The 20,752-nt window shown below is 40.6% G+C and overlaps 1 protein-coding gene across 1 annotated transcript in view; it reads left to right on the top strand.

Annotated features, from left to right (window-relative positions):
- LOC145400207 (uncharacterized) overlaps positions 1-20,752 on the top strand; it is a 192,579-nt gene that overhangs the window by 145,035 nt on the left and 26,792 nt on the right. The window contains exons 8-9 of the mRNA XM_080272722.1: positions 2,476-2,647; positions 16,489-16,562. Coding sequence (XP_080128848.1) covers positions 2,476-2,647; positions 16,489-16,562 — 246 coding nt within the window. The remainder of the gene's footprint in view (positions 1-2,475; positions 2,648-16,488; positions 16,563-20,752) is intronic.

Here is a 20,752-nt window from a genome sequence, read left to right as displayed (position 1 = left end):
TGAAAATAGCAGCGTTAATCTTAACTACAGTAGTGTTTCTGTCAACAGACAATATTATTTTGCAATAGTGTGGCCTCTTATGAGACTAGGTTTGTATCAAATTTATCTCAGCAATCACAAGAAGTTTTAATTTTTGTATCAGAGACCCCTTGGACAGGAGGGGTTGCAAGACAATATACTTTAACTTCTCAAGCATCGTTACAACTTTTGTATTATGTCCATGCTTCTTCCATACGACGTTACTTTATCAAGGGGAGACTTCTATTACTTGTTTTGTGGAAACAGGCTCATCCAGAAGTGAACCCTGTGAACTTCTGGCTGAAGCTGAACTATTCCTGCTGTCTATAATCCTCTTTTCGGGGGACAGGGAGGGAGATGCTGAGTTAAATCGGTGCCATTGCGTGTAACCGGCCTTCAGCGGTTGTGCTCTGGTGTAAAAGAGAAAATTTAAGATATTTGAGGAAATTACAAAAGTTTATGTACGGCATAGTGTAAATCTGCACAAGAAACAAGCACGCAATTAGGAAAGATAAAACGTTCCGGTTTAAGAAAATCTAAGAGAAAAATGGGGAGCTACGAAGAAGAAATGTCCTGAATTAAGGGAAATTATGAGAGAAAAATGGTACGGAACTAAGAGAAAATGCAAAGGAAAACGGAACGGAAGTGGGTGAAGCCATGAGAGAAACTGAGAAAGGAACAAATACCGTAGGGAAACTGCGGGAAAAAAAAAAAAAAGAGAGAGGTTCGTTATTAGAAGTGCTGCGATTAAAAAAATATATATAAAAAGAAAAAGAAAAACGGGAGGGGCGGAGTAGCTACGTAGAAAATAGATAGATAATTACAGAAGGAAAAAAGGTACACGTGATATTAGAGGACACTGGGCAGGGAAAAGGCAGGTCATCAAGGGAACTGGCACGGAAAAAGGCTGTATTATGTAAGGGAGTGAGGAGAGGCGTTGGCACGTGGAAAGGGTACAGAAATAGGGATGTAGCGAAGGAAAAAGATGCACTATTCAGGAAAATTGCCAAGGAAAAAGGCGAGGCACCAGGGAAAGTGATATGAAAAAGGGCAATTATCAAGTAAAGGAGAGAATAGGGAAAAGATAAGTCGATAGGGTACTGGTAAAAATATCGACATGTTCAGGAGAAAGGCAAGGCATCAGGAGAAATTTGCAGGCATTGTATAAGAAAGTGGGGAAGAGCATTCGGTGTACTGCGAAGGAAGAAGATGCACCATTGCAGAAAACTTCCGAGGAAAAAGACAAGGCATCAGAGGAAACTGGCACGGAAAAAGGCCGGTATTGTGTAAGGGGGTGAGGAGGGACATTAGCACGGGTCGGTGTGGGTCTGACTGGTGGGCGGCACGCGAGCAACGGAAATCTATACATAATCTGGGGGGACACGCAGCGGAGGCCACCTGGACGGGGGTGATCAATTGTGCACGCATATATGTGTGGAGGAATACGACCAAGTACACCGAGACACACAACATTTTTCCTTGGTAGTCATACATTTCCTTTAATACGATGACGTCTTTTCAATTTCACTGGAGACCATTTCCTCGCCTATGGACTTAAATAGGCTTACTAGTGTCAAGTAAAACAGTGTAACGTTAGTCAGATTAAAATACATAAGTAGTGAACCGAAGTTTAAAGGTTTGTCAGGTTACGACTAGTCACTTCAGTGTAGGAAAGATCTCTTGTAATGAATGGATGAATTAAAGCTCTATTCTGCTTCTCCTTTAAGCTTAATCAAATTGCCTCTAGGAAACACAATTGAAATCTGAGAAAAAATGTCCAAGTAGCTAAAGGAGTAAAGCCATGTAATAAACCATTAAAAAAAAAAAAAGCTTCTTAACTGTGGATTCTGAAGAAAATAAACAAGTACATAAATATTCACAGCATTCTACATAAACAGTAAACCAACGGTAGTAAATGCAGTAAATGTTTCCAGTACAAAATGTCTGGCGTATCCTCATCCAAGAGCTTCAGGACCTCTGGAAACGGGATGTGTGATAACTGTTCGCTCCGGTATCTAAAAGAACACAAATTTTGGTGAGCGCTGGGTTTCCTTTGATGGGAGTGCAGCCGCAATATCTCCACATGCGGCTACAGTCGGGGATAAAACTTTGTCAAATATTTCTCCTCTTCCTCGTGTCGCTTTCCATTGCCGGGTAATATTCCTAAGCTGACAGAGGCATGCTACGCTTCTCTGCCCATAGTTGATTCTCTTTGATATGATGCATCAGGTAGGAAAGTGATGCACGTGCCCTGATGATGAACTGGGCTAAGTGGAATAGTCTGGGGAATGAGCAAAAATTCGCTGAAAATCCTTTGCTAGCATTGCGTCCTCCCTCCATATTTTTCCTTCCTTCCTATACGACAGAGTACCCTTCCTCCCATACTTTTTTTTTTGGTGTGATTCATTACTGTTGCCGTATAAAAAACGGTTCATGTAACACCTTCTACTTTGACAGTCGGCAAAAACGTGTCGGCGAACTAACGCTCCTGGCTGTACATGCACACAAGTGGACTGGGCGGCACCCTGGTATCTCTAGCCTCAGTGACGAGAACATTAAGGCTCACGGCACGGAGGAGTCAGGCTCGGCGACCGTCGGTTCTAAAAGCATTTCCGACAAAGAGGAACAGGTGGAGGAAATTGGGGATTCTCTTGTTTCATGAATCGCACAGGAGGCCTCTTTGCGGGGCGGGACCAGGGACACGGCCAAGCTAATTGGACGGGGTCGAGGGAACAGAAACCAATGGAGGAAAGAGCGAATGGTGCGAGAGCCCGACCACATCAGCGATGGGGTGGCACAGCAGTGACTTATGGCATGAGAAATTAAAGGATTAACCCACGCTGCATGTATATGAACCACCTGCGCACACACACACACACACACACACACACACACACACACACACACACACACACATTACAGATACTTACCTTAGATCCTATTCATGGTTTTCCATCTTTAATAATATAATGGTCTGCAGGTTTCAGAAATAATAACAATAATCACATCCAGCAGCATATTGATTTACCATATCGCTCTCACTATCGTAATTTTCAGGAGGTAGCTTACTTATGCCAATTCTCGCCTTCTTTTTGAAGTTCTTCTACAGACACCACTTTCTTTTTTCACTAATCCATCATGTAGGATCTTCAGACTATCATTTTTTTTTGTATGCTGTATAGGTGAGGAAAGTTCATTCCGTCTTTATGGATTATTAGTTCCGAGAGTACATTTGTAAGTACTTTGTGATCGGGAACAATATTGAGAATTGTTATCAACGACATAGTGGCGTATACAGTAATATTTAATAATACTGCATTCTTAACGATATCAACCGAAATAGTTCATACATTACTGATTAAGCTCGTATAATGCTTTATAATGTTATTTTCTAGTATTACAAATATCACAGTATTGTTGGTAATATTTGTTACTTCACACATGCAACTCCTTAAAATGAGCCAGAAGTCCGTTTCCCTGACCCAGTGCAGGTAGTTAATTCACATGCCAACACGGAGCAGCTCACACTGCCACATGTTACAGCTAACATATCAGTTATACTAGAATATGCCAGCAATACACGCCGTTCGTACTTTGATAGGCTACAGGTACCCAGCGTTCATCTGTGATATGCTAGGTTAACAGGGCAACAGACAACGTCGCATCTACACATGCCAGAAGCAGCAATGTGATGTCATCAATGTATTAGTGACCCGCGTTCCTGTGTGTGGAACTTTACTGGAAGGATAATTAACGTACTGCCTTTTGCCTACTGTTCCAGAGTCACAAAACTCTTAAATCGGAACCCTGCATCCCCCTCCCCCCCTCCCCCATTTTATTAACTTTTGGAAATCCCTGATTCCGTCCTTTCAAAGGGCCTTAGGCACCAGTGGGTTAAAAAATGCACCTGTTCATATTCCGTGTGAAGCAATAAAAGGCTATGGACGATCAATAACTGGGACGTGTTTGTTGTGCCGCTTGCACGAGTGTGCCAGAGTTGGCTTGTGTAAATATTTTTTGATATATTTATGGTGAATTTTCTAAATGATATTTACCTTAATACAAGCACTCGGACCATGATTTTGTTTCGTAAGACCCTTAAATATATCTTCCTGTATATCATAAACGGTTTCGGAAATCATCAGAGCCACCCTGTCAGTTTTTCTTCCCCCGCTGTTGCAGCCATCATTAATACTGTGACAAGCTAAGGACATATCGTTCATTACTACAACAACGTCGTAAGCGAGTGGTATTGTAATCTGCCGGTGAGCCTTTCAGAAGACGATAAAACAGTTGTGACGTAACTCGAATCATCGTGCTGCTCTCTGTATGTCAGATTACGTTTCGCAACGTTATCACTTTAACTAAACATTCATATAATTCATTACATACATTTTATACCCTATGTTTTGTGTGATAAGCGCTGAGCCCTACGTAATATGAATCTTCTATGTTGAGAGAGAGAGAGAGAGAGAGAGAGAGAGAGAGAGAGAGAGAGAGAGAGAGAACCAGCACCAATAGCTCTCCACACACACACACACACACACACACACACACACACACACACACACACACACACACACACACACACACACACACACACACACACACACACACACACACACACACACACACGTTAATCTGGCTGCTCTAAATATAGTAAGCCTTCACATGTAAAATTATTGCACTGACACATCAACTTTACTGTTTTTACGTATTGTGATAACCAGTGATAAGATTATACATTGACAGTTGTAGTTCTGAATGCCAGATTGAAGATGATGATGATGATGATTTTGATGGTGATGATGGTGATTCTGACAGTGATGATGGTGGCTTTGATGGTGATGATGATGATGATAATGACCCTCTCAATACTGTGACGTCTTTTTGGATATATTTTTCCTGCAACCAAATTACTTCTTTCATCCTGTGGAAGACATCCTTTAGAGAAGTGGTTCGTGAAGGACATAAACCAGCATCTCTAGTTCGAAAAGTATCTTCCACAATGAGCCAGAATATAGTCAAAGGGTTTATCTATCTATCTGAAGCCTTACGTTATTATCCCGAAAGAATTGGTCTTTTGTCTTTGAGTTAGTGGTTTTAGGGGAGGGGCACGAACCCTCCGCCAACCCACTTGTTGACACGTATGTTTGTTATATGGTTACCAACCAGCGCTGTAAATGGTTTCCTGGCTTACAGGAAACCATTAGGCTTGTCACGCAATGTAAAACCACCTGAAAAGGAGAGAAGAGTATTAAAAGGTGACAGGAAAGATGGGAGAAGTAGGAAGCGAAGAGGGCAGATAAAAAAAGAATGATAAAAGTGAAGGAAGAAGTAGGCAGCATTACATCAAGTGAGTGGATGATGGTTGCCACCACATAGCACCATATACAGAAAATACTAAGGCTGGATTGGGAGAATGATCAATGAATTTTGGAAAGTAAAAATCAGCGCGGTATAACACTCCTCAAGTTGTAAGGACCTGAGGGTAGGCTGCGTCCTTCGTCCATCAGTAGCCTACAAAAATATGATTAAAATATTTCTTATCTGTAACAAATAATTTTATTAATTTCAAATGTTTCAATCGCTGTGGAGTTGATTAATATTATGTTCTCTACGAACTCTCTCGCACACTGACGACCTGATTTTGTCCCTTTTACATCCAAACGAGGAATAAATACAAATGGCACAGTAGAATGTGAAACAATGTGTGGTACTTGAGCGTATAATTGCTAGCTTTATGGTGGTGATGATGATGATGATGATATGGTGTATTTGACATAATTATCGATCCAGTACGTAAGGTCTTCTTTAAGGCGAATAAAATTGCCTGGAGGTACCAATAAAAAAAATCAAACAAGCGAATAAAATAACAGAGCTTCTTCCATATATCGTTAAGCTACTGTTTAATCCGTATAGTGACGTTTTACTACTTATTTTCTCCAGGACACGTTACATAAAAAAATCATATAGTCAGTAAACATATTCCAAAAAGCAGCAAGAACGAAAGCATGAGAGAGAGAGAGAGAGAGAGAGAGAGAGAGAGAGAGAGAGAGAGAGAGAGAGAGAGAACTTTTTTTAGTACTGTTATTGATGTTCATTTTCTCCGATGTCTTAATGTCTTCTCGTAAACACAGATGGCGCGCCTAAATTCTATCACACCACACTGGGCTCTTCCGCTTTGCAGTTACGCTTCTTCACATTAATATGCATTTGGTCAGCGTGTATGCACCAATGGCAGTGAGAAGTGTTCTAGTGTATTTCTGTTACAAAGTCTGGCCGCTTTGTCAAGAAATCCTTGCGTTTCACTCTGGGTTGAGACATATGCGCATTTATTGGGTCAGGCTTTCATTGAAGTGTATTGAGAGATTACCAGGGACTGATGTTATTAATTCACAAACATCGATGTGCACAACTTCTCTGTACTTGCCACTGTGTAATCTGTGGGACAATCACCGAATAATTCACGCAGTTCCAAGTTTTCTATTTATTTATTTATTGTTTTTTTTAAAGACAAAGTTAATGCCTCTCATTAGGTAATTAATACACTGCCGCTATTTATTTTTGTATTGTCATTCAGTGGTCATTATCAATAGTTATCATTCAACGTTTTTCAAGGCCCTTTACAACTAGAACTGACTTTGGGACAAGGATGGTAAATTGCGAATTGAAATCTGGGAATTATGTTGGTTCCTTTGTTAGTCACGCATTTAACCCTGAAATTCACCAATCCCGGCAGATACCTTTCAAAGGACGTCTAACTCAACGCACCACCATGTTTTCCGTTCATTTCAAGCTCCATTCACACAGACTCCAAAATACTTTACTCTTCTACCTTGTTTATTTTCGTCTATCTTTCTTCAGCATAATTCAGTTCACTTTCTACTCTCATTCTTCTCATTGTCTTTATCTTTCATAATACCCATTCCCATTTCATCACCCACTGGTCTACTATCCGAACACGCAATGATGTTCTTGCAGAATTCAAGCATACAGTAGGTAGAATTTGTGTTTATTAAATCCAAACACTGTGACGTTCAAGCATACGTATTTTACATTTTACTCAGAACAGAAAATACTACGCAGTCAAGCAGCTTTACAGAACATATACCTACAGCAACCTTTCCCTGTGATTAGTGTTGACAAAACTTTCGCTGCTTTATAACCAAGTTACCTACAGACGAATTAATTCAGCACAGCCAATTTCTGCAGTAATCAAATGGCTAAATTAATAAGTAACTCAGATAATAAACTTTCAGGGCATTATCTAGTTAAAACTCCAGCGTAGTTGTTCATAAAATAATTAAAGTGAACCTGACCCAGCCAACCTTGAAACACGAGAAGTGGCAAAAGTGTGATGTAATGTAACACTACGATTTGCTGGGGTCTCTTCTTAATGCTGCCTGTGGTGACCTATTACAATATTTCAGAATCGAAAAATATAACTCAGAAAAAGCAATCGGTGATCTCACACACACACACACACACACACACACACACACACACACACACACACACACACCTCGAGCAAACGCCTGGAAATCATCATCAACAGCAGCTGGTATAATCTAATGCAGATCAATGGCTTCTCATAAATTATTCCACTCTGGCTATTACTTATTTACGTTTGCATACTTACAAACGCTGGTGAAACTGCGTCTATATGCACGTGTGCCATTACAATCCTCAACCCAGGGGGGAAAAAAAAAGTGCGTAAAAAGATTAGTTTTTCATATTTATTAATTCTGAAAACAAAAGTAATAAGTTTCGTTTTCGTTTTCGTTTTCGTTTTTAAAGGCTCCAACATGCTTGCATGTGTCGGCCTTGGTCACCTAATGGCGGCTCTCCATGCTGCACGATCCATTGCAGCCTCCCTGTTCAGTCCCTTAACCCTAAGGTCACACTTAATGACCTCGTCCCATGTCTTTCTCGGTCTACCCCTCATAACCCCATCCCCAATATTAACACTTCTCACCTTCCTCACCCAACTATCATCCCCCATCCTCTCCACATGTCCAAACCACCTCAATCTACCTCTCCTCATCACAACACCAATACACTCCAGTCCCATCCTACCTCTCAACTCTTCCATTGTAAACCCAGCCCCTCCAGGCCTTGGACGCAGGGACGCACTGCACATCCACCTAATCATTGTCATTTCTGTACGTCTGAGCCGGCGAATGTCTTCCTCCTTCACTGCCCAGGTCTCACTGCCATACAGCATTACACTCCTAACACACGCTGCATACAAAGACCCCTTAGCACGTAGGGAGAGCCCCCTCAATGTCAGGAGAGGCAAGAGCTCCCTGAACTTCTTCCAACCACTTTTCACCCTAGCCACAGAGCTAGCTCCAGCCCCACTTCCAGCACACAACATGTCTCCTAAATAACAAAACTCTTCCACACACTCAAGAGATTCACCAGCAAGTTCAATTCTTTCACGTCTGACGATCTCCACCTGCCCACCCCGGCACGCCGTACACATAAAATCAGCATTATCTCGCAGTCTACCTCTGATACCACTACATCTCTTATGCACCAATTATCACACACACCGCACAAGATGGAATTACTTCCCACGCCCTTGTGGCAAACTGCACATGGCCACTCTCCCTCGTCTTTGACAGTACCGCCACCAACCCTAGATATCATCACTTTTGTTTTATCTGCATTTACCCTTAAACCCTTTTGCCCCATATCATCTCTCCACTTCCTAAACCTTTCCTCCGCCTCCCTTTCATTCTCTGCAATCAACACCAAATCATCAGCATACAACAACTCCCACGGGAGTCCGTTTCTAAAGTCACGTGAAAGGGCTTCAAGTACCATGATAAACAACATGGGACTCAAGACTGACCCCTGATGCACACCAACATTTTCGAAATATCATAACTCTCTCCACAGGACTTCGAGACTAGATGGGTGGAGGAGGCTTCTTTACTGGGGTGGTAAGTATTTGGGAGTAAAAAGACCAGTTGTGTGGAAGGAACTGTAGGTTGGAAAAAGAGATATAGGACTGTGATACGAGTTAAATCACAAAAAACTAGGCTTATGCGGATTTCCACCTGTTTTAACACCCACCGACAAAAGTATGCAGGTTCACCACTATGCATTCAAAGAAAATTATGAGAGCTCTGTACCTACTTAAACACGCGTACAAGGCATGCGAACGGTTCTTGTAAATTAACACAAACACACACACACACACACACACACACACACACACACACACACACACACACACACACACACACACACACACACACACACACACACACACACACACACACACACACACACACACACACACACACACACACACACACACACACACACACACACACACACACACACACACACACACACACACACACACACACACACACACACACACACACACACACACACACACACACACACACACACACACACACACACACACACACACACACACACACACACACACACACACACACACACACACACACACACACACACACACACACACACACACACACACACACACACACACACACACACACACACACACACACACACACACACACACACACACACACACACACACACACACACACACACACACACACACACACACACACACACACACACACACACACACACACACACACACACACACACACACACACACACACACACACACACACACACACACACACACACACACACACACACACACACACACACACACACACACACACACACACACACACACACACACACACACACACACACACACACACACACACACACACACACACACACACACACACACACACACACACACACACACACACACACACACACACACACACACACACACACACACACACACACACACACACACACACACACACACACACACACACACACACACACACACACACACACACACACACACACACACACACACACACACACACACACACACACACACACACACACACACACACACACACACACACACACACACACACACACACACAAACACACACACACACACACACACACACACACACACACACACAAACACACACACACACACACACACACACACACACACACACACACACACACACAGGTCAGTCTTCATTTCCTGATCCTGTACCTCGGCATAGGGGAGATAGGTGAAGCGTAAGGAAGGGTTCCCTAGAGAATGAGAGAGTGAACGGGACGAAAACAGCTACGTAGACGACACTGCAATTAAGAAAAGCGACGACTGGACTGTTTACACCTTTCTAAATGTCGAAGATGGTAGGCCTATGTGCAGGTTCATCTTCATTGATCTCGAAAAGTATAACTCGTTCTCATCTTTACAACAACCATAAAAAGTAGGCCTGTAAACATTTTTGTCTTCTTAAACCCCTCTCAGATGAATATAAATCACGAAAATAGGAATGTTCGATATATTCCTAAAACCAGAAAAAAAAGTTGTGCATTTCAGTTTCTTAACTCAGTGCTTCTGGATGTATGATGAAAGGTGGGGTGAAGCCTGAGCGGGTAGTAGGGAACTCAAGATGAAATGAGTAGTTATATAAACGGAGTCGCAGTTATGAAAGGGATGCACTATAGCTTTATATATATATATATATATATATATATATATATATATATATATATATATATATGTACGTTAAACTTTTTCTTCCTTACAAATTCCCTCAGCAGTAAATGTTTTCATCAATATAAATCCCCGAAAGTAAATTTTAATCTCCATGAATTGCGAAATACAAAAAGCTCATGTTTTTCATCCCTAATTCCATACCTCCCCCACCAGGCTTTGGGAAGGCAGGGCTTCTCGAGCGGGTAGGAGGAAACCCTGGGTGAAATGAGGGGTTGTAAAGACGGACTTGCAGTTCCCAGTGTTAGATAAAAGCATACACCCTACGTTTTCATTACTTTACATCTCGAATAATTAGGCATCTATATTATAATGTTATACGTCTAGAAAAGGTAGGGTTGCAAGCAGTTTCAAATACATTAATCGCGAGATATAAGTATTAGAAAGAGGGAATACATTTGCATCCATACAAATCTCTCTAAGAAATATGCGTCTATAAACTTTTTATGTACAGTATAATCATCATCATCATCATCATCATCATGCAGGGCGCGTTTCCCACCAAAGAATGGGTAAAAGATAATAAAATACATGGTAATCATTAGGTTATCGTCTATATCAATGTCGAAAAATAAAATATCCATACATTCTGATTTTGTACCACTGAATGAGAAAGGGAAGGTGGGAGGGACGTGAGGCCTCTCTAGCAGGTGGGGGGCTACTGGGGGTGAAATGAGGAGTTATGTAGACGGAGCTGCAGTTATGCAAATGTGCGGATCCCCAGAATACCGGAGAGCCTGCCTGCGTCTGTGCTTAGAGAGAGAGGGGGGGGGGAGGGGCATAGACTGTTTCTACTGTATAATTATCCTTTTTATAAATCGGTAGAAATTTCTTAGTGTTGCAATACAGTCGTATACGGTATGCATTGTGTGTGTGTGTGTGTGTGTGTGTGTGTGTGTGTGTGTGTTTGTGTGTGCGTGCGCGCGCGCCTCCGGGTGTATGCCTGAGCGTAAATGTTGACTATGGCATGTTTCAACTAAATTGATTTTGAGGTAAGTACATCACCACAAAGGCAACTGAAAAATGAACATATGTGAAGTCCCGTCGATTGATGTGGCTATTTCATAACCAAATAAATCAGTATGTAATGATAAATACGATGACTGATATATTGTATGGATTCTGTCCTAGCATACGAAATGTCTGAGTAGTTAAATAATACCATACCAGTTTGTTACGTAGGATCTTACTACCCCGTGAATTATAAAGGGATTTAATGTATTTTAAAGCACCTGAAGGTATCTGTAATCAGTGGAAGTGGTTGTTACTTAGATACAGGAGGGATTTAAAACGACTAAAGATCACTCCAGTGCATATTATACAGTTATTAATTTCATATATTTACGATTTCATCCAAAGTTAATTCAAGTTACATGCTTTTACTCGAGCTAAGATCAACGTACTTCCTTTGCTAGAATTTTTGCGAAGATAGTTTTGAGCAAGATGCAGAACTGACCCTTGTAAATGAAGACAGGTCAATGGTCATATTCCTAAAGGCTCCTAACATTTTTTTTTTTTTTTTTTTTTTTGCAATTAAGAAGCTACTATGACAGTGCATGATTATCGTAGTAATTTGTTTAGGAATATTATTTCGCAATATTCACTCTAGTTTGATTGTGAAATGTTTGGTATCCGCATGGGTGAATATTTAAGTAGTAACAACCTTACATTTGCCTTAATCTCAAGAAACTTCATAAGCTCTGTCCTAAGTGCTGATTGTACTCGTATTGATGGCTCTGTCTGGATCTTTATGTAGGATTCTCAGGTTTTAAATCAGAGAGTGGCATTTTATATTTAGTTCTGATCTTATATTCCCATTAAAATTTTCAACGAAATATTGAGTTATATTAAGTCACACAAGTGTGAAGAAAAGCAAGCGTATATTAAAGCCACTTAAATATTACCTGTATAGTAAGTTAGAAATTTATAATGAATTGACATGAGAATAATGGTCAGAAAACTTAGATATATTAAGTATTAAGTCAGAATACCTTAAATAAAGTATAAGACAACAAGTTATGTAATTTATATAATAAATTATAAACTTGCAGTCATTGATAGTATTGCTTGCATGCAGGGCACTCCCAGTAATGGAGAGGCAGCCCCTGTCTCCACTTCACCTCAGGCTATATTCACAAACTCTCTTAACCTCAATCTGAGTAGCCTGTAAGATTGGTTATTTATACCTTTGTCGTCATTCACACACCTACCATACTCTTCACAGCAAAATTAGAGTGAATAATGGAATGAATAATGGGCAAAGTATACCATGACTTCTATTAACAATAATTCACTGCTATAGAGACATGTTTAAGGCCAGAATTGGTTAGGGTCCTTTGTAAATGCCTCACCCTGTCACCCCGGCACTCCAAGCCTCTCACAGCTCCTAGTATTGTGCGTTCACTAATAACACTTATCAGTACCCATATAGCTTGCATGGCAGGGCACCACACCACAACAAGATATTAACTCTCAGCCTCCTATGACTCACTCTCTGGGGTCTAAAATCATCTGACGCTGGGTGAAATAAAGTTCTAGAGTTGTCCGTAGCATGGGAGGGTACAGATGATAATATTAATTCTTCCATAATACTTAGAAAAGTTTATTGAGCTGAGAGGACCCTGTCACTGGATTTCGATATTCACTAATCCATGTTTCGTAATGTAAGGCAGTGAATCGATATTAATGTCCGCCATCGTATATGTCTACTGGGATATTACGAAAGCTGCGATCAGTACCCTAAATAAATATATGAGAGATACTTCATCCTCACTGTCATATGTCCCCCGCCAAATTCATTCACCTTTTATAATGAGGCTGTGAATTTTTAGTGGGAAACCATGACTAGATACTTACTGTCAAGAATATTCAGCACTTTGACTGCGATGGCCAAACTTGAGCATCTTCTTCATGATAACACCAGGCTATTTCATGCACCGAAAGTAATCCCAAAAGGTTATAAACTACCTCGATAACTCTTCACTGCGATGGCTGAACTTTGCTGATGTATTCTTGTTTTTCGCAGCTACCAAGTCCAGGGAAACAGTAGAATCAAAAGACTTGGCCACTTCGTTAGGCAGTTTTGTTGAAGGCTAAATAAAATCGCCTGGGGGTGGCAAGAAACAAATTAAAGGTAGAGAAAAGAAAATCTCTTCATAAAGAGGACGTGTTTTGTAGCTGATTCTTGCCGCCAAAAGTATGATTTTAGTTTCCATGTGAGTGATTTTTCAAACTGGAATGGTTACTTACTGAATGTCCTTCCTTATTCTCTTCACAAACACAGTAATAATAATAATAATCATCATCATCAACATTTGCCACATCAGTCGCTCGTGGGACAAAGGTTTCTCCCCCCTCCCTCCCCTTCCGTCCGGCCTGTTGGCTGTTAGCCTGTTCCATCCCACCCAATTTCCGAATCTCATCTCGCGTCTTGTTCTACGCCTGCCCCTTCCTCTCACTTCGTCCCTGGGCTGCTATTACGATATCCTGATTTTCCCTATACTTTCTACGAAGGAGTTGACCTGCCCATATCCAGTTTTGCTTTTTGAATGTAGTGAGTATATCCTCTACTTTGGTCTGATCTCTTATCCAGATAGCTCCCCCCCCCCCTCTCTCTCTCTCTCTCTCTCTCCACCTCTCTCTTGGATCGCTTGTTCGGTAACCAGAATAACAGAAAAATACATTATCGTAGAAAAGACTTAACAATCTAAATAACACTCTGCAACATCCACGTCACTTTGTTTCCACGATTTACGACGTGGCTATAAAAGAAACGTTCGGCTCACCAGAACTGACGCGTTTTCCGATAAGCTTATGGTCATTACGCTTGATATAGTTTCATCATTTGACTGAGTGAATTGTTCGCCATTATCTGCCGATGTAATTATCTGCAGAATAGCTGGTCTTTGTTGATGCATCCTCAGAAACAAATGGCCTATTATACTATGTTTTACGCTGCAACAGTAGTTCAGAGCGATAACCCTTAAATCGTAAGTACTGCCTCAATAAAGGTACGAGTATATTGCATTCTGTATGATCACCGATGAAAGAAAAATAATATGGCATCATCCTGCAGTATTATAGTCCTTTCACCTTTACTTGATCCAGATTTTCACTCTTTTGCAGCTTCTTACTTCTCGTCCAGTGGCAGAGTAAGACAAAACTAAGACCATATATCCTTTCTATAGTACATCGTTAGTAGCATCATATTCTATAGTTTATTTGTCTTTACAACTCAGCATTCAAGATTTATTGATGTCAGGTTTAGACCAATCCTTTCCACAGCACTTCATCGACACCAGCATCATATTCTAGTGTTTATCTATCGTTACAACTCAGCATTCAAGATACAGAGGGGGCAGTTTTGGGCCAAGTTAGAATAAAAAGACAACATTTATTCAGAGTTACCAATCACACCGATAAGTAGGGGAAAAATGCAATTCAGAGCCAATGTAAGCGAAGGTAAGGGCCGTGATAAACTCCTTTGTTGAACGTTCTGTAATTGAAACCATCGGCTCCTTCTATAAAAATATTCTTTCAATGTAACTCGGGCCAGGGTAATATTGGGAAACTTGGGTGGCATGACGGATGATAGTTTAGTAAGTTTTAAGAAATATGAGGTAAAGTCTGCAGATTATTCGTGGTTTATGGCTGAGGTGAGCTCGAGGGCAGGAGAGAGGGAGAGGGAAGAGAGATGGTGAGAAGAGGGCAGGAGACAGGGAGAGGGAAGAGAGATGGTGAGAAGAAAGGAGGAGGAGAAGAAGGAGGACGAGGACGAGGAGAGGTGGGAGGAGGAGGAGGGTATGGAGAGGAATGAGAAAATATTGGATAAGGGGAAGGGATGAGGGGAGAAATAGAGGGACAGAAACAGGAGAGTCTACAGAGGACAGGTTGAAGGACAGGAGGAGGAGGAGGAGGAGGAGGAGGAGGAGGGCGTAGGTAGGAATGAGAAATTATTGGGTAAAGAGAAGGGAAGAGGGGAGAAATCAGGCAGAATGAAGCGGGGAAAGGCGGAGTAAAGAGGAGGAGGGTGTAGGAAAGAAAGAAGAAAATATCAAAAAAGAGGAAAGGAAAGAGGGAACAAGAGTAGAGAGGAGGGTGGAAATCTGAGGTCGAGATAAGGACAGAAAGAGGTTTAGGTAAATAGAGTTAAGAGGAAAGAGAACGGAGAAGCGAGGGTATAAGGAGAGGGATGTATTTTGCTAATGAGGAGGACGAAAAAGAGACGGCGAAGACAGAGAGGAGGAAGAGAAGAGGATGTGGGGGAGGGGGAATATGAATACAGAAGAGGGAGGAAGAGACAGGTGGGAGAGAGGTACGTGGTAGAGATGACATAGAAAATGGTGAGCAAAGAAGACGATAACGTGTAATACTGTAAAGAGGCAAGGAGGCATGTGATGAGTATGTAAGGAGGAAGAACAAAATACTGACTAAAGAAGAGTGGAGGGACGAGAAACCAGAGAAATAAGAAATAAGAGATTAAAAAAGATGAAATGCTGATAGTAGATGAGAGGAGACTACAGTGTGTAAAAAGGAGGAAAGAAAGGAGAGATAAAGATAGATGAGAAAAAAAGAAAAAGAAGGAAAAAGAGGGGGGAGGCCTTGACTGGAAGCAAAGCTGGGGTGTGAAAGGAATGAGAGAGAGAAAAAAAAAGAAACAGAACAAGGGGAAAGAAAAGATGTTAATGTGAGTGAGATGCAACTGCACTCACAAGCCATAAATCTCAGCAGCATTTTTATGGCGATTCCCCCCGGTAACGCAGGGATAAGAAGAGAATAAATATCCTTACTTTGTGTCTATTTTCCAGGTGATGAATGTGGCCTCGGTTCAGGGGATTCTGGCCCCCCACGGACGCAACGGACATCGATCAGGGCGGCCAGTGTGAGTGAGTACCCTGTCATTATTCATTCTGAGTACGAATTCAGCCCAAGGACTTCATTTTTTATTTTCTATTTTTGCCACCACTAGACGATTTGGTTCAGCGGGTCCGGAATAGAAAAAGAGGATTAAGACTATGTCTAAACACAACACCTCGACATTTTTGTCCAGAGTTGCCTAAAATCATACCATTTAACTCGAGCACTAAAGAAATTGATTAGAACTATCTTACCACTTCACTCTAAAGGTGGGAAAAATCGTATGATATAAGTGTTAAAAGTTTAAGCCTATATCTAAACACTCCTCATTGACAAAGTTATCCACTATTGAGCAAAGCTATGTGATTCAGCACTAGGACTGTAGGAGCAGATTAAGGCTATGACTAACCAATCCATTGCGAATAAATTATCAAGAACCTGGTGAAATCAGTGAGTATGGCGCTGAATAAGGCTAAATGTAACCACTTCAGTACCAAAAATTTCCTTAAATTTGACTGAAGTCGTATATGAACCGGAGGAATATAATAAAAAATATATACCGTATACATTACAAGCGAAGCCTATTCAAAGCCTCAGCTGGACCACCGCGATGTGTGTCTTCGATTTTTTCTTAGCTCATTCATAAAACTGTGCGAATATATTTTATTTTTTTTTAAATCATATTCATTTTCTTCTGAACCTTTTCCATCCACTCAAAAAAATATATATTAGTATTTATTTTTCGATACTGGACAATAAGGCGGGTTAATTAATTAGTTTTGAATTACTTCCTCATGTTGCTTTTTCTTCCTAATTATACCCGTACGACAGTTTCCCTTTTTGTAACTATTTCTTTTCTGCTACATAAAGGTAGGTTAATTAGTGACCTCTGAGTTACTTCCTGTTGATGATTTTTCCCTACGTACTCCTGATTTTTCTCTTGTTATTTTTTTATTTATATTTTGATTTTCAGGATGCTCCTCCCTCTTGATGTTCCCCTCCTTGTTACTTTTATTTATTTATTCTTTATTTATTTACTTATTTTTCCCTGCTAATCATCCCTCATTGCATATCTGTTACTGCTGTACTCCGTCTATTCCGTCTTAATTACAACGAAGATTATCAGAGGTATGTGATCTTAATTTTCTAATATATAAGGCCAAATTAAAAGCAAATTGACGACAGACTACCTTTGTGACCAAAAATAATGAATTTGGTAACTATGGGCAGTGTGAAAAATGGAAAATGCACACATTACGATAATAATGATAATAATAATAATAATAATGATAATAATAATAATAATTCATAACTCATAACAGCAGCAAATTTCCTACCAGTAAATACGTAATTAAAAAATTATGAAGAATTTAAGCAACTTTATATAAATACCAACGTAGAGGAATCGGCAAGTACGAGTATGGTATGTCTCTTACCCCATCACTGACATTTCGTATCCCCCAGGGAGTAAAGCTGCCCATATAACTATTGTACTATCCATGCCATTACGATAAAAAACGAAATAGTGGGCAAAAACTTTCTAAATCCACTGTTACTGCTATTATCCATGGCATGACGATAAAGAAAAGACATAATGAACCAAAACTATCGAAATCCACTGTTACGCTCTTAGGAATGAAACAAATATTTTAGGAATGTAGTATAACACCTCAATATTTAAAAAGTCAGCTATATTTTAAGTTACTATCCATACCATTACCATTACGATAAAAAAAAAATAGGGGACAAAAACTTTGGAAATCCAGTGTTACGTTCTTCGATATCTAACAAATTATTTCGGAATGTAGTGTAACAGTCTCATAACTGACTAAAAAATGAGGTGATATTATTTTTCCGCAACTGAATAACTGTACCATAAGTCAAAGAACCGTCATCCGATGTCCAGCAATAGAATGATCAGTGGATGAAAAATGACCGTGTGATACAGGGTTGCTAAGAGATTGGACCGTGGTTACTGACATTTTGTGGGGGAAATGATGGCAAGAGACGAATGGGCAGTAATGGGTGTGGACGAAGAGAGAGAGAGAGAGAGAGAGAGAGAGAGAGAGAGAGAGAGAGAGAGAGAGAGAGAGAGAGAGAGAGAGAGAGAGAGAGAGAATGTGTGTGTGTGATAGAGAGAGAGGGAGAGAGAGTATGTGAGAGGGATCAGGCCAGACAGTTTCACACGAGCAAAGGCATGCACAAAAGCGATGTGAGCTGCAACCTGACTTGACGGATAACGGGGGAATAACGAGAAACGAAACAAAAGGGTCCAGCCGTGCACTCAGGCGATGCAACTTCGCTCCAAAAACCATAGGGGTGGTCGAGATAAAAAGACAAATAGACACTGCGAACTGGCTTGAGCTTTGAGAGGAGAACGTTGGACCTCGTGATGAGAGAGAGAGGTATGTGAACGGGGCTGCGCGAGGGATGAATGGAGCTCCCTGGTGTGAAGGGATTAACTTGGTCGACGAGGAAGGGGAAAACGTGAAAAAGATTTGACTAAAGGAAGGTGACAGAGGACAAGAACATTGTGTTGTTTCCTATTTTATAGGTAATATTAATTGCACCGCTTTCTCAATTTTAAAATGTCATCTTTTTGTTCTGGAACCTTTAGAAACAAACATTAGCTTGAGAATCAAATTGAGAGAGTGCAGAAAATTTCATACATTCATGAAAGATTAACATACAAAATTTCGTAGATTCATATGAGTACAAGTTTTATATAGCATACAGTATAATAACTAATACAACTGTACTCTGTGACATGAATTAGAACTCTGGCTTCTCTGAATTTGCCTTATTCTGTAGTTCAATATTATGAATTCATTAAATAGTGATGGGATATGGAGGGAAGAATAAAACACAGATGTCTTACTGTCTCATTTCCATGTGTCATTTTTTATAAATCTGTTCTAAATAATGAGCCTTTAGCTGTGCTCATTGCTTAATAAATGCGGATAATTTATATGGTCATACGGTTTTGTGCGTTCTGAGTATTTCGAGCATATATAGAACTTTGGGTATGTCCGTTACAATCAAATTCAATTGTCACCAGGAAGGCATATCAGAGCGCAGTTGGTGGAAGAAAAATGGGTCGACAAAGAACTATTTAGGGATAAAGTGTGAAAGAAGGTATGGCAGGGTGGTTAGGTTTTGGAAGGAGAGTGATTGCCGAGCCCTGCGCGGAAAAAAAAAAAAAAAAAGTTTATTCTTTTGATAAGGCCACTCTTCACAACTTGCGGTATCGTGCAGACAAACAGGAGCCATTCTTCATCCCGAACATTAGCTTGTTTTAGTTCACTGCAAGACAGACTCCTCTCCCATCCACATTCAATCATCAGAGTAACTTACACTTTTTTTTTTTTCATTCCATTCGTTACGATGACTTGTTGCTTATATGCGGTTTTATTGAACTTAGGAATCTCTTGAACTGAAGGAGCTGATGAAAACAGCATCGAACTCCTTTAGTTTTAAAGCCGTCTATTGAGCTGAGTAAAATTGCCTGTCGGTAATAAGGATAAAAAAAAATACTTTCTTGTGCAGAAGGGGTAAATCTGTTCCACCCTTATCATCCTATTTGCGTGCTAATTGGCTTATCTTTTCTCTTCACTCCGTCTCTCCAACACCCTATGTGCTGCTCAACTTTGCGATTGTCCATTTGTTCTTTGTTCTACAGATGTGATCCGCCACTATCTGTTTGTCGTTATTCTTGATTCGATTTTATACGGTAATATATTCATAACTGTTCTTTAGCTCCATTGTAAAGTTCTCTGCTATCATGTTCACCCGTTGTTGTTGCTGTTGCCCCAGGATGAAAGTGTGGTTTAACGGATGGTGCGTGCCCGCCGTAATAGCAAAGGATGCAGGTAGAGATTAAAAGAAAAAACAAGAGACTGAAATAGCGAGAGAGAGAGAGAGAGAGAGAGAGAGAGAGAGAGAGAGAGAGAGAGAGATGCAATACTGAGGCGACAAGAGAGAAACTGAATCACCCAGTGAAAGGAAAGCTAATGACATGTAAATCCTTTAATTCCTCTCTGTTCAGAAGTGCTGCGTGGGTTGAGTCCATCATCATCATACATAAGAGGTTAGTGAAGTGTATTTCTAACCCCTTATGCATGGGAGGTGGCTAGAGCGCTGAATTACATCGAATGACGGTGGGAAAAATAATGCTGAAAAATAATATGGTGCTCTAAAGGGCTAAAGTAGAACTTC

Source organism: Coenobita brevimanus, chromosome 51, assembly GCF_032717465.1.
Source record: "Coenobita brevimanus isolate Jiangsu-jjx chromosome 51, ASM3271746v2, whole genome shotgun sequence".
NCBI classification, from domain to species: domain Eukaryota; kingdom Metazoa; phylum Arthropoda; class Malacostraca; order Decapoda; family Coenobitidae; genus Coenobita; species Coenobita brevimanus.
The sequence above is the reverse complement of the archived record's forward strand: the minus strand, read 5'-3'. Positions and strand labels throughout refer to the sequence as shown.